This window comes from Nelumbo lutea, chromosome 7, assembly GCF_056320005.1.
Source record: "Nelumbo lutea isolate HS-2025 chromosome 7, American lotus-T2T, whole genome shotgun sequence".
Classification (NCBI taxonomy): domain Eukaryota; kingdom Viridiplantae; phylum Streptophyta; class Magnoliopsida; order Proteales; family Nelumbonaceae; genus Nelumbo; species Nelumbo lutea.
Window position 1 is genome coordinate 38,398,876 of NC_142690.1, and position 15,771 is coordinate 38,414,646.

The 15,771-nt window shown below is 38.3% G+C and overlaps 2 protein-coding genes across 3 annotated transcripts in view; one reads left to right on the forward strand and one right to left on the reverse strand.

Annotated features, from left to right (window-relative positions):
* Positions 1–5,218: 5,218 nt before the first annotated feature.
* LOC148846139 (Pentatricopeptide repeat (PPR) superfamily protein) lies at positions 5,219–8,410 on the reverse strand. The gene has a single exon (XM_088953780.1). The coding sequence runs from the start codon at positions 8,408–8,410 to the stop codon at positions 5,798–5,800; it is 2,613 nt and encodes an 870-aa protein (XP_088809906.1). The 3' UTR covers positions 5,219–5,797.
* A 91-nt stretch (positions 8,411–8,501) lies between these two features.
* The window catches only part of LOC148846140 (alpha amino-terminal protein methyltransferase), a 43,756-nt gene continuing 36,486 nt past the window's right edge, over positions 8,502–15,771 (forward strand). For both annotated transcript variants that reach the window (XM_088953781.1, XM_088953782.1), the window contains exons 1-3: positions 8,502–8,635; positions 8,723–8,867; positions 14,348–14,406. In XM_088953781.1, the coding sequence (XP_088809907.1) occupies positions 8,504–8,635; positions 8,723–8,867; positions 14,348–14,406 (336 nt within the window). In that variant the 5' untranslated portion in view covers positions 8,502–8,503. The remainder of the gene's footprint in view (positions 8,636–8,722; positions 8,868–14,347; positions 14,407–15,771) is intronic.

Genomic DNA, 15,771 nt, shown 5'->3' on the forward strand with positions numbered 1-15,771 from the left:
GTGGAGCCGAGGGAACTACTGTCCTTTGTATGGTCATGTCCAGCGCATTGTGTCCTTTAGATGTTATGAGCCAAAGATGGACGATTCAAGGTCATTGGTGAACTATTCGGCATGGGCGCATTATATACTAGAGAACCCTATGTATTGTCGGTTGCTCCATAGTGCTGGATTGCTTCGGTTTGTTGATTCTTTTTGGAACTGCCTGACAAAATGGGGTCAGTTACATGATACCTCTTCTCACTCATTGGTGCTGCTAGACGTATACCTTTGTTGGTGCCTTGGATGAATTTGGCATCACCGTGGAGGATGTCGCCGTTCTGCTTGCACTTCCGCCAGGAGGAGCTGTTTCTGCCCAGTATCAATACGTAGAGTCTATCTCCAGTATCCTTTTTGAGCTTTACATAGAATTGGCGGAGGAGATCCGAGTTTCCAAAGCACAGGTTGACAATTCTACTACTCGTGGGAAGTGGCCTTTGGATGTTTGGATTTCTTACTAGTTCAAGGGTAAGAGTTCAACAGACATTATGGTTCAAAAGGGCGACAACTAGTGTCATCTTGTAGCTTTTATTCTTTATGTCGAGTTCAACAGACATTTGGTTCCTCTCTCTGTTATGGCAACCAGAAATCATCAATTGTCATTAGCATCAATGTTTCTTGGCTACATTTTTAATCAGATGGACGACACTGTGCATCAGATTATGGACCCAAGCTGCAAGTGTCGTTCCTCGAATATTATTACTCGCTTTTTGTTTATGTTCCTCTATGAACGCTTTCAGTTGAGCGTCACTTCTTGACAATCATCGCTTTTGTCTATCAGCATGCCGACCTTGGAGGGTGATCAAGCGAAAGATGTGTCTCTTGAGGTCTGTCCTAGGAAGCAGTGGTTTGGTGCCATTGTGATGCTATCACATTGGTCATAAGCAAATTATTCAAGAGTAGGATTCTAAATTACTTGGTCCATCAGGCCAGGCAAGATCTTATCAAATTAGTGCCAAACGGAAATTCAAAGCATAGGACAGACTGCATAGTCACTTATTCAAGCATGCTAGAAATTTAAAGCAAAAGAGATCACTACACATTCACTGATTTATGCAAGCCATCAAGCTGTGGAAGAGTTGAAACGGAATCACAAGGAGTTCCATCTTCCAAAAGTCACTAGGCAATGAATTCTAGAGTGATCCGCACATAGAGCTACGAGCTGGCTATCAGATGCCACCTTTTAACATTGTTGTATCACTTACCATCTCTTTGATGGAGAAAATTTAAAAGCATAGTTCACAAACAGAAAATAAAAAGAGCAAGAAGCAATACAAATAAGACCATAGATATCAGGCATTTAGGGAAGAAATTAGACTAGAACTTCGAGTATAGCAGTACTTATAATCTAACGAGCTCATTAATTCAACTAAAGCGAAAATAGATTAAATTAAAAGTAGAGAGTTACCCTTTTCCACCTACTTCAACTGTTATGCAATGGTGAGAGTAGTGTCATAAACTAAAAGGTAAAAGAGAAAGGAAAGAATAAAGAAGAAAGAAAATAAAGTTTGCATATCTGATTGGTATTGTACATCGGTTTCTAGAAATGATCTCTGCATCAATGTTTTGTTTGCCAAGTCTTCTTTGGCTCAGTTTTCAATTGCGGATCTCTAAGTGTCGGTCGTAGTAGTCCCGAAGATATTTTCTCAAGCTTTCAATGGGTATTGATCCAATCTTATACACTTTCACAGTCCAGTCACCAGTTGCGGCAATTTCTTCGATCTTCGCTCAACACTGGCCCCTCTAGAGATCAGATATGACCAAGGATGAATTGATAAATAGCTACACACCAATTAAAATAATATCATACAAATTAATGTTAAATCTAGGGTTCAATCACAAAAGCATAGATTTAGAAGGCCAAAAGGTCTACGACTACAAAATAAATAAGCATTAAATAAAAGAAAAAGAACATAGAAAAGGAGATCAAAAGGGTTTTTCCTCTTCGAGCATTGTTTTTCACTTATAGCCGTTACAATTGTCTTCATCCTCGTGCACGAATTCACTGTTTTCCCTATAGTGGTTGTCAACTACCGTTCCTCTAGAGATCAGAGTCGGAACTAGAGATTTTATTGTAGTTGCGGTGATAAGGCAATGGAGATTGGTCAAGTCTCCAAAGATCCATAGAAGATGGCAGGAAAGAGGGAATGTGGGGAGGAATATTGGTTGTAGAGGTTGGTGGGAGAAGAGCAGAGAAGGGATGATAAGAGAGAGAGGTCCCCTAAGAAACTCTAGGGTCAAAGTTATATGGTTCTCTGACGTGGGGGAGAGTTATTCTCCCTTTCTATAGAGAGGACCCCAATGTTTTTTGGAGAATGATCTAAAATGATACATTTCTTATTAGGAAATGGGATATTTATCTTTATGTCAACTACTAAGGGAGCACCATTGGGATTTCGCAACATGCCTAACGAGATCCTTTAATGACAGAATTTCCCTTCTCCTAAGCATTTTTGCATGGCGTATGTAGGCTACGTCCCCTTACGGGTTTCCCCATGTGTACACGTGTTAAGGACAAGACATGGATCTGATTGGTGTGCTTAGGTGTTTTTCTCAATTGCCTCCGAGGTGCTTCGTCATAGTTGGTTGTGAATAGAAGGAATGCCAATCTCCCATAGGCGGGTGACATCGGCCTCAGGGTATATCATCCATTCGTTATAGTAGGAGTTGCCATTTAGTTCTCATTGCAAGGTGCTGATAGTGCATCAGGCTCTTGCGATGTCTTTTTATGTTCATCGCAAGTCTTAGGTGACGTTGATTGCTTATCGCAGGTTTGGGGAGGTGTTTTATGTTCATCGTAGGTCTTACATGGAACTTCACGCTCATCGTGAGTGTAGGATTTCTTTTTGTGCTCCTCGCAAGTGTGTGGGCCCTACATTACTTTGATAAAGTGTCATTGTGTCATTTTAGAGGTATCCTGGTTGTGATTTCTTTATTTTCTTTTAACATCCCCACCATAGTCCCATTGAAATGCATGTACTTGCATTTATTTTTCAAAAAAACATTGTTAACTAAAAATTTTGGGGTTTCTGGTACCCGTGGAGAACCCGTCCCATCGGGGATTGGGGATGGAAGACAATTTTTATCCCGATGGGGATTGGGGTTGGGGATAGAGATTTATTTAAGAATTGGGGTCAAGGATGGAGAATATGATCACTGCCCCATTGCCATTCATAATTAAGAATCTAGATATTTCTAGGGTTTATCACTTTGTAGTAAATCGTATGTTAATGGATGCACTATCCTATTTCTTGATCTAAGTGAATTAACTTAACTTGAGAATATGCTTTTTGGGATTTTTGAAATTTGAATTAAGTTTTCTTTTATTGGAATTCTTATTTATACAACGATTCCAAGTTCTAGTTCAGGATCAAGATCAAGTTAGAATTTTAGGTTTCAGTTCTTGATTTCCTTTTTTGGAGATACCACTTACACCAAGGTCTTTTTCGGCAAATTGGAATGGTAGAAGCAAAACAAGACTACACATTGTTACTTTTAGCGGTTCGAAGAGTTTCTCAAGTTAATCATGTTCACTAGCAAGAATATAGGCCGTTCGAAAGGATACTTTGTGATATTTCTTGTTTTGGATTGTTAGTGTCGTGCTGATTGATAATCTTGCTATAACTATAAAAATGAGAATTTTCTTTTACTTATTCCCTCTTTTTTTCCTCTCTACTTGATATCACAAAAAGATAAAGATGCATAAACTTCCAAGATGTAGATGTAATCAAATGTCCACATTTTTTGGCTTTAGGTAACTAGAAGTTTGGTGGAAAAAGGATTTGTAAGTGTAATTTTGATACTTAAGCAAGAAATTAAATAAAATTCGTACATAAAACTAAACGTGTAGCTTATTTCTTATTTATATTTCAGTGGTTTTCTTTTATATATTGACTTAGAAGATGAGTTTTGTTTTCTCTTGTGTTTATTTGTATGGGGGATTTAGGTAACCTTCCATGATCCATAATCTACAAGGAGGGTCTATGCTGATCCAAGCCCAATTTTATTGGTGGTAGAAAGGCAAACTGTAATTTGGCTTTACTTAGGAAGCCTACCCAAGTCATTTTTCCTTTTTGGTGTCTTTTTTTTTTTCCTTTTATTTATTTGAATATACATTTGATATGTGGTGATTGTTGGGACTTTGATTTTTTAGTCACATTAGTTTGCTTTTATAAATATTATTTATTTTATGAATTGAACACTTGTTATCTAGGATGAGTCAACACCCAAATTGAAAAGATATGTCTTTGTTCTTCCAACTGTGCCTACAACCAAGGGAGCATCTTTCACCAAATTTCATAAATGCTCTCGAGTGTCACCAAGATGTAAGGGCAGGAACTATTAATGAAAAATGTTTGTAGAAATAGGAATGTCTAATGGACCGATCAATAAACAATTCAAACCTACTCTTATGTGGCTGGAAGAAATTCCATATAAATCTTCTTGGAGACCTTTTGAAAGGATAAATGAGAAACATTTGCAAAGATGGGTAAGTTTGAGCAATGCTTCGGGAGATAACATTGGTTGCATGCAAGCTACATTGCTCGGTGAAGCTTTACCCTTAGCTATTTCAATGTAATTATTTCTTGTTACTTTTTCTAATTTCCCTTTTGATCCTCTCTCTCTCCCTCTCTCTCTCCAACATTGATATATCTTTACGAAGTTTTCTTTCAAAGCCCCCAAAAAGCATTAATTTTAGGCTTTGTGCTTTGGGACTTATAAGTGTTTTGGCTTTAGAATGTGATGTTTTCAAAAGTAATTCTTATGAAATGCTCAAACATGTTTGGATCAACTTTGTTTTTCACAGCCCAAAGCTCAAAATGAAACACTTTATACAAACAAAACCTATATTTATTTATGTTTATCCAATTTATGTTGATTTTATTTTACATTATTATTTTGTATATAAATATTTGTTCGCATTTTTTTGTTTAAAATTTCTTAGTTCTTATTTAACATTTAATGGAAATTTAGTTGTTGGTTGATGAATACAAACATTAGAAGGATGCTCCCCCTTTATGGATAAGTTAAGACTTTACCATCAAAGTTGGGCAACTTGTTCAGGTTGAAGGCATGCTAAGACCTTTTCCTTTCTTTTTTTTTTTTTTGGCAACAGGGGGGGAGGGGGGGGGGACAAGCCCAAGAAATTTTTAAGACCTTATGGAGAGAGAACATCGAAACATTACACAAAAGGGGAATAGTTCTCATTATATCTGAAAATTACTTGTACAATGATCATGTTAATTCCTATCCAAAATAAAAATCTATACCAATAATAAAAATTAATTTCATGTTCAAAAAAGGAAATGATCATGATACAATATAGGCTTAAACTTAGAACAAATATCAAAGCTAGAGGGAGAGGAAGTGGAAGCTCCACTCCAGCCACCCTAAGTTGGGCCTCTAGTTGAGCAACCCACTAATCCACAAGGCAGTTGTTGCATACGTGGGAATGTGCTCCTTGTATCCCTCATATTCTTCGTGAACCTATGTGGCTTGTGCTTGAACCTATTGCAACTACCTTTCTAGGGCGGTGTTTTGAACTCTGGTCTCTATAAGGGTTCTCCTTGTTATCTTGCTGCTTGTTATGTGCCTCTTGGAGCTTTTCTCTTTGAGATATTCTTCTTTGACCTCTCCTTTCTTTACTTCCTTTTTGAGCCTAATACTCTTTGCCTCTGCATGCCGGTTCTTCTTAATCGCATACCTAGCTATCTCCCTCACCTTATCTTCATGCTTTCCGATCCTCTCTTCCCTTTCTTGATTAAGTAGATACTCTCTTGATCAATCGCCTCCTGAAACATTTAGCACCACCCCTAAAAGAAAGGATGTTTCCCTGATTTACTTCTTTACCTACACCACCTACCATCCTAAGATCATCATCAGCCATAAAGGCTTGCACCCCATTCTTAAATTCAATCCAACTATAGCCTGGATACTTTGAAACCTGTTGACCACTCATCTTTTCCCGTACAGCTGATGCATCATCCCATCTTCCTAAAGAAGCATAAATGTTGGACAGAAGCACATAGGGGGCTGGATTTTGTGGGTCAATGCGGAATAGCTGCTCTGCTGCTAGTTTCCCAAGGTTGATATTAGCATGAACTCTGCATGAACTAAGCAAAACTTCCCAAACAATTGGATCATCTATATAAGGCATCTTATTTATAAGAATTTCTGCTTCATTGAACCGACCAGCTCGACCAAGAGAGTCTATAATGCATGTGTAATGGTCTGCCAATGGTTTTACCCCATGTTCTTGCTCCATGGAATTGAAGATCCTGACGGCTACATCAGCCAAACCAGTATGGCTGCAAGCAGTAAGAACAGAAATGAAAGTTATGCCATCAGGTTTTCCACCTGATTGGATCATATTGTCAAAGAGGTCAACAGCCTCATTCCCACATCCATTTTGTGCATACCCATGTATCATCTCATTCCAAGAAACAGTATTCTTATTGGGCATCTCATCAAAAAACTGGCGAGCCAAACTTACATCGCCACATCTTGAATACACATCAATCAGAGCACTCCCAACAAAAACATCATTTATATATCCATCTTTTATTATCTGAGCATGTAATTGTCTCCCATGAGACAAAGAAGCTAATCTAGCACATGAACTCAGAATAGTAGCATAAGAGAATTGAGTAGGGCTCACACCATTCTCTTGCATTTCTTTAAATAAGATACAAGCTTCCCTATTTAGAGAATGGAGTGCAAAACCTGCAATCATTGAATTCCAACAGACGTCATCTCTCTCATGCATCCTGTCAAAAACGTGCCTAGCCATGTCAATGTTTCCACACTTGGAGTACATGTCAATTAGTGCACTGGCAACAAACATGTCAGCATCAAGAACAGACTTTATTGACACTGCATGGACCTGTTTTCCACCATTTAAAAAACCAATTCCTGCACATGAGTTGAGAATAACAGCCAAAGTAGTATGATCAGGATGGACATTCACAAACTGCATCTTCTTGAAGAATTCTACTGCTTCCATGTGATTCCCAATTTGGGAGTACCCAGACAATAGGGCATTCCATGAACTTACGCTTGGGCATGCAATCTGGTCAAACATCTGAATGCCAGTTTCCATATCCCCAGACTTGACGCAGGCTCCTAGCATACTCAAATATGTGACTTCATCTGGTTCAAAACCATGCTGTTGCATCATTTGCAGCAAATCTATGGCTCTTTCACTTGTGCCCTGCTGACCATAACCAGCTATCATAATATTCCAAGAAACAACATTAACCTCAGGCATATTTGCAAAAATTATCTCAGCAACATCCATACTCCCACTCTTTGCATACATGTCAAGTAATGAATTATTCACATGAAGATCCATTTCAAAACCGAATTTAATTATGAAGCCATGTACTTGTAGGCCATGGATGTTACACTGAATCCCATATCTTGGACTAGGACCATTTGGTTCTCCACTCCCTCCTCTGGCACAAACACTGAGAATACTTGATATGGAGACAGAGTCGATTTGAATTCCAATTTGATGCATCTTTGTGAACATTCTCAGAGCCTCTTCAATGCGATTTGCTTGCAACAATCCACCCATAATTGCTGTGAATGCAACTTCATTTGGTTGAGACATTTCACCAAATGCTTCAATTGCATCCTCCATAATCCCACACTTTGCATACATACCTACCAAAGCATTTTCCACATACATGTTACTATCTAGACCAACTTTAATAGAAAGGGCATGACAGCTCATGCCATGTTCTAATTCCATCAAGCCACCGCAGGCACTGAGAACACTCGCAAAAGTAAACTGGGTAGGCCTGAATCCTTCTTTATTCATCACATAATATAAATGCAATGCCTTTTCTTCCAGCTTATTCCTGACTAATGTACTGATAATTGTATTCCACGAGACAGTATTCCTCTCGGGCATTTCAAGGAACAAATGTTCTGCTTCTTGTAATTCACCAGATTTGCAAAACGAACTAACAATAGCGTTCCATGAATAAATATTCTTTCCAGGCATTTTTTCAAACACGTGACGCGCGAAATCTAACTTACCACACTTCGCATAAAACTCGATTAGCCTGTTGGATAAAAAAATGTCCGAGAATAAACCATTAACGATTACCTGAGCATGAATAACTTTACCCGCTAAGTGGACTTTCTTGTCTATGCAAGTTTGCAACAACTTGGAGAATAGGGTCACCTTGCTTTCCATCGTCACACCGAAACGAGCGCATAAAACTTGCAAAAACGGAGGCTTTGAAGACCAACCGCCATTCATTACCAACAACAGTGAGAAGAAAAAACAAATGTGAAGGGAATAAACTATACGTTTAGGCGGTTCAATCCCGACCTGGTGGGCCCAAGAATGTGGACGCCGAAGCATTCAATTTCAGGGGCATAAACGTCATTGTATCCGGAAAATTAACATTGATATCATTGCCGATCCTTCACACCCTTCTCTGTTCCGTTTTCCGTCATGGAGGCTGGTGGGTCGGATACCGATGGCCGGGAATTCAAGAATGCTGAAGAGATGTGGAGAGAAGAGGTCGGAGAAGGAGACGATCAAAAGAAGACTGAATGGTATCGGAAAGGCGTCGGTTACTGGGAAGTAAGCTTGCTGACGCCTAAAACCCTAAACCCTCGATGCTCATATTTCAGTTATTTATTTATGTTGTATGGGTTATTGCTGTTTCAGGGTGTTGAAGCGTCTGTTGATGGAGTATTGGGTGGATACGGGCATGTTGATGAGGCAGACGTGAAGGGTAGCGAAGCTTTTCTAAAGAATCTTTTGGTCGACCGCTTTGGTTCTGGCTTAAGAAATCGACATCTCGTCGCTCTCGGTACAAAAAAATGCACACACACACACACACACTCTCTCTCTCTCTCTCGTTCCTCTTGGGGTTTCAGTTTCCTGCATTCTGAATCTCTCTCTCTCGTTCCTCTTGGGGTTTCAGTTTCCTGCATTCTGAATTTTGGTTTAGAAAAGGGTTTGTCATTTGTTGAGTCGCCTTTTTACGGTCACTGGTTTAGAATAAGTTTAGTGGTGGGTTTGCACCACTTGTTCCAACAGGATAAGGAAGTTATACGGTAACGTACTTGACCCATATGCTAAAAGCCATAAGGCTGTTGGAATGCGTGAAGCCAAGCTGTTTAACGTCCTTTGGTTCTGGGAGCTCTCAATTTAGGGTGCTTTAGTTGTAGCACTAAGACTGTGGAGACGCGTCAAACATACCTGTTTAACCTTTATGACCGTAACATGAACCAGTCTCATGGAATCAGTATACTGCATATGATTTCATAATCAAGCAAAATACATGTGCGGAATTGCGGATTCATGTTATGTATATGGGTCCATTCCAAGATTACACCTTCAGAACTGGTGTAGCTAATATGTAAGTGTTTTATTTATTTTTGATGGGTAGCTATTGGCTAATTTGTACGCACAGGCCATTGTAATTTCCAGACTGGGCTAGTCAACTTATTGCCCTTCTTTTTCTTTCCCCTAGTAGTAGTATTAAGGGTGGGAACTTTGACAACATCAGTAGCATCAATATCAGTGTTGATACTCTCATACTGCGACTGGACATTAAAAATATAAAAATTAATTTAATTGCAACTTATCGGGATTGCCGATTCGAAATCTCAATTCGATTTCAACGGTTGAAGCCTTCAAGCCTCCCAAATTGCTAACTTGAGATACTTGAGAAAGCCTTTTTCTTGTTGAAACTTGAATAAAGTTGAGAATTATAGAATGGAGTATGATAGTGTGTATAAGAGAGTATGAGAATTGGTGCGATGTGAATGGTGGAGAATATGGGTATTTATAGGAATTGAAAATAAATCAATTGCACAAAATACCCTGAAAAACTAGTCATTTTTTAGTTATTGGGAAGGGTATTTTGGTCATTACAAAGCCATTTATCACTTTACCCAAATGCCCCCCAAACTAGCTGTTATATAGTTGTTCAGAGGCATTATTGTCATTTTTCTACCCTTCAAAGCCAAAATACATAAATACCCCTAAAGAACAGTTTATAGTTGTTGGTAGGGTATTTCTATAACCCCCCCTCCAAAAAAAAAAATTAAATAAAGCAAAACTAGCCTTTGGGGGTGTGCCAACAGCTAGTTTCCTTGGGCAGGCTGCGCTTGGCCTGCTACAGGCTTGCAAGCCAGGTCGTGCTGTGTGCTGGCAGCACAGCCCACTCGGTCTTGCTGTGCCTGGTGATGGAGAAAAAGGAAAAGAGAAAAAGCGTGGATTTGAAGAGTTTAGTTGATAGAGAAGTAGAAGTTGGAAAGTCCCTAGGTTTATTCTTCTTGGGAGGAGAAAGTCTTGTTAAGAAAGCCTTTGGAGCCTCTGAAAGGAAGAGGAAAGAAGAAAGTTTGAGGAGAGTTGCAAATGTGTTATGTGCCTTAGGCTCAGTTTGGAAAGAGTACAAATGCAAATATGTACAGTGCAAATACATATTGCACTGTACATATTTGCATTTGTACTCCTTCCAAACTAAGCCTTAGGAGAACTCACCCCTAAAAGCTAGCTGTTAGAGGGAGGGAACCCAAGCGCATATATACCCCACAACAGCATCCCATACTACTGATGTGAGATACCTCACATTAGCATCCCATACTACCAACATGGGACAAATGGATCGTAACAAAATGCTCTTGAAGGAGAAAGTTAGGACTTGGGACGAGGAGGGATTCTACGAATGGTTTGGATTTTGGAGAGAAGGTTGTGATCCACTACCACATTTAGCATATGATATATCAATGCCTTTTATTTTCTTTTGAACTTGTCTTTTGGAGTTGTTGTCTTAGTGTGGTTGGAGGTCTTGTAGGGGGGCTTGTGTAGTGTTATCTTAACACCTGTTTCAGATGTATCCAGTTTTGTTTTCTTTAATAAAATTTGTCTTTTACTTATAAAAAAGAATAGGATATGAATAAATGGTAATAGTCCTTACAATGAGATCTGCAAAGAGTACACCAGTTGGGAAAAATACAAAATAAGGGTCTTCTCTTTTGTAGGTTATCCAAGGTGTTTACTTTCCCATGGAACACTTCCCAACAAAAGGTCATAATCTTAGGGGAAACTAGCCTACACTAGACTTATTTGAAGGGAAAAACCTGGGAGGTATAGCGAAGGAGCTTGAAAAAGGAAACATAAGATAAAAATCCCTTTTGCTTGAGGGTCCCAAATCCTCTTATCTGGCTTCAAAGGGTCTAACCAAACCTTATCAAGGAGGCTGATTAGATTAGATGGAAACTCAACTTCCTCATTCCTTAACCCTCTACAAAAACTAAAATCCCAGTCAAAGCTGAAAGGTTTAACATAGAAGGAAGAAATTTTGAGATCACGGTCACCTCTTTTTTATACAAAATACAGAGAACAAGGATGGAAAATGGTCTTTTATAGGAAGATCTTCAACCCAAGTGTCCTAGAACCAAACAGAATTTCCAGAACAAACATCATACCTGACACAACTGAGAAACTACGGAAGAAGTCTATGAATTGCCTTCCAAGGTGTTGCGAAGTTAGCCTTCGTGATTTACCAACACCCCACCCATTCTCTGAACATCCATGAATACTCTTCACCACTTCATGCCAAAGCTTCTCTCGCTCCAAGGGCCACCACTACAACCACTTCCCCAACAATGCCAAATTCTTTTTAACCACATTTCCTAGACATAATCCCCTTCCTTTTTAATTCTTACCACAACCTCCCATCTGATTAAATGATCTTTTTTTTACCTTCTCCTGGTTCCCAGAGAAAGTCTCTCATCATTTTCTCCAACTTCTTCGCTTCCCTAGGTAGTATCCTAAAGACAGAAAGGTAGTAAGTAGGTAGGTTCGCCAAGGTAGCATTAAAGTGATCCTACCACCTAGAGAGATATAAGTCTTCTTCCACAAGGCTAATCTCTTTTCAAACTTCTATATGTTTAGATTCCAAAACCTATTTTCCCTAGGATTTTCCCCCAAGGCTATGTTTGGTTTGAAGGAAAAGGTAGGGAAAGGAAGGGAAAGACAGGGAAGCCTATACAAGGTTTGTTAAGGTTTCCCTACCTTTCCTTTCCCTTTCCTTTAAACCAAACACAGCCTAATAAAATCCCTAAATAAGAGAAAGGCCAAGAGGAGATAGAACACTCAAGACAATCTGCAACAGCCTCAACCTCCTCAATCCCACTATGTGGATCTTTTCTAGATTGATTTTCAAATTGGAAATTCCTTCAAAGCCAAGAACCAATTCCTTTAGGTTTCCTACTTTCTCATTACAACATCCATCACACAAAATCATTAAATCATTTGCAAATTGGAGATGACTGACTACAATTTGGTTTCTGTCTGTTCTCCATCTCTTTATAACATCTTCCCTATCAGCCTTGGTGATGATTTGACTGAGCACATCAGCTACTAGGGTAAAAAGGAAAAGTGAAAGTGGATCCCCTTGTATAATATCCCTACAAGTTGGAAAAAAAATCCCTTACCACCCCATTAACTAGGATGGAATAATGACAAGTACTAACCCAACCAAACATCCAACTACACCACCTTTGCCCAAACCCACACTTCAAAACCTATATTAAAAACTGCCAATGCACCGAATCATATGCCTTCTCAAGATCTAGCTTACAAACAGGACCTCTTTGCCTAGATCTCTTCATCTCCTTCACTCGTTCATTGGTAATCAAGATCTGATAAGTTATTTGTTGTCCTTGAGTGAAGGTCCCTTGGGCCTGACTAGTGATAGAGGGGAGGACTTGTTTAATCCTCAAAGAAAGAACTTTGGCTTGGATTTTATAAATGCTTAATATCAAACTTCTTTGGGATTTGATCCAAGAACGTAGCATTGATGTCGCGGCTAACTGTGTGCTTATCTCCAAATTCCTTAAAGACATCACAGAAATCATCTTTTCGCACCTCCCAACAATCTGGGTCTGGAGCTTTAGATCTATATTAAGAAAACTACCTGTCTAATCTCTTCGTCGTCAATGTTCCTTTCAACCACATAATCTTTTCTTCACCCAGCCTTTGCCAATCCAGGCTTTCCATTTCTAGCCTTTCATTCAGCATGTTGTTTTTGGAGAATTCCCTAATATGAGAACGCAAAAAGACAAATCAGGATCCATATCATCCTTTCGATATCCCATTCCTTAATAGTTTTGTTATTTGGAAACATTTCATGATAGACAGTATATTGTATAAACAATATGTTTCAGGTTTCTTGAAGTTGCCATGTCAAACTCCATATGTCTGTGTTCTATAGGTTGGTGTCCTCATTATAAAGCTTTTATTAAGTCATGCATATGAGTATATGACTTTTTATATATTCGAACAAATCTTTCATACTGGTATTTACTAAATTTTGATGGATGCTTGATTCATAATCCAGGGTAATCAGTTTGAGGGTGCCTTTAGGAGGCATGATGATGGGATAATTCTGGTGCGTTGGGGTCCCATTGAACATGGGAATTCTATTAGAGATGATATTGATGTATTCAATGTGTTTTAATCTTGTGGAGGTAAAGGAGACCTTTAGATGGTGATTGACCAGATGTGTAGAGTAGGAGATGGTGCATAAGTCTTTTGTCACCATATTAAGACAGCTCGATCTTTGGCATCTAGAGTGAAGTTCTTGTTCAGGTGGATTCCAAGGAAGACTTTTTCTTGGAACTAGGGATAAGATTGAAGGAAGTATTGGGATGCTAATTATTTTGGGTTTATATTGTGCATAGAGTTTTAGTTGTTTACTTGTTTTTAGTGGCTACTCCTATTGGGATATTGTTCTGTTTTTTTTTTTTTGTTGAATGTTTTGTTTCTTCTGCTTGGTGTTCCTATTTGCCTGTGGGTTTATCTTTAGTTGTTTCCACTTTTGTTTTATTTAATGAAATCTTAATTGTTCATTCAAAGAGAAAAATTGATATATTGGCAAGGTTAATGCAGGTGGAAACTGATATATACTTTTATTTTCTTGTTTTTGATGAGGTGAGCCTGGATAAAGATAGAAAATTGCAAATGCACCAGTTGGAAGTATGGTTCTTTTGTTTAAGATGTTTTATGGGTCAATGTTATTTTAGGGTACTAATTATGCTATTTTTTGTGAGCTAAAGAGTTCATATTTGTTCTAATGTAAGTAAAAATATGCACTATACCACTTCAAGGTTCTCTACTCAAAGCAACCCATTAAAGATTTTGATATTCAACACTGGATAGAATATATTAAAATTAGAGCATCTGTAGTAACATCATTTTCCTTTTTAACATATTTACTTTGTCTATTGAATGTAATGGGTTTCTTAATTCTTATAGAGGGCATAACTGTTGCAGATTGTGGTTCTGGCATAGGAAGAGTCACTAAGAATCTTCTTCTCAGATATTTCAATGAGGTACAGATTGATTTCTACTTTTTGGAGTTTATGCTTTGATTTCTTAGCATATGAAGTTTCCCAAATATATAATTTTAGCTCTTATGGACTTATAAATAAAAATTTCTTTGGGAGGTCAATAGGATCTGTTCTCACTCTCATGTATATAGTTAAGGCAGTTTGGCAACTTTAGCAAAACCTAGGAATTTTGGCCTGTGATGGTGAGTTGATGTTTTTTTCTTATTATTTTTTAGTTCTTCAGATCAGTAAATGACTAGATACGTAGCAAGTTAGCAATCAGGCACACACCACTTATAATATAGACATAATGCATACAGCCATATATAATATACACAAACACAGAAGCACATTTGGTCATGTACAGAGACCATCTACAGCAACAGTGCAGAGATGCATTTCATAGGTGAAGAGGATTTCACTAGGACCATTGCCTTTAAGGAAGTCTGATGCTGATTCTGAAGATATATTTCAAAATTCAAAGGTTGAAGACAGTCATGAAGGCCAGGGATCAGCTGGACTTGTAGGGATGTCAATGGAAACCGTGAAGATTTGGGTGCAGGTCAGTTGTTTGAGAAGACACTATGTTGAGTTGGGAACGATTAATGAGGAATGCAAGGATATAATAGAGTTCAGGAAGGATACGCTTGTTGTAAGGAATGCAAGGATATGATAGAGTTCAGGAAGGATACTCTTGTTGTAAGAAGATTCCAAAGTCAAAGAAAGCACAAAAATATTTTGGTTTCAAAAGTTTTTGGTAGACTAAAGTTTTATTTTATGGGGTAAGTACAGGATTTAGGCCCTATGGAGACTGCACTGTAGACGCAATAACCACAACATGCTCATATCCTTTTTTTTAGAAGCAACATAAAAATTAATTCATTAAATTAGAAAAGAGATAAACAAGTTGTGGTAAGAAACAACATACCCAAGGAATTAAACCGTCCCAATTATTACAAATAAGCAAAACATGGATTGTCTATGAATCCCTTGTTTAGCTAAACCATCATCCATATATATATATACAAAATGAGTAATTTATTAATGCTTGAAAAAAGTTTACAGATCCTTGCTACACAGTAGCCCAAATACAGCAGAAACCAGATTAGCCACCCTGATTACCCTGCCCCTTTTTACTATTAAAGGTTACAGCATTGCTCAAAATAGAGTGGATCTGTCCACTCCCTGTTTTGCGAGAATACCTGCCAGTCCATTTGCTGTTCTTTTTACCCATCCAAAGCTAGTGTTACAACTTTTTGCAAGGTAGTCAATTTCTAGGCAAATTTATATTTCCAACGAGCTGAGCTAATTTGTTTTGCCCAAGAAATAACCACCAATAAAGAATGTCCTTCCACTTCAAGCTCTCTA

Coding starts and splice junctions, on each gene's coding strand:
- LOC148846139 (XM_088953780.1), bottom strand. CDS start 8,410: ATGCTTCGGCGTCCACATTCTTGGGCCCACCAGGTCGGGATTGAACCG.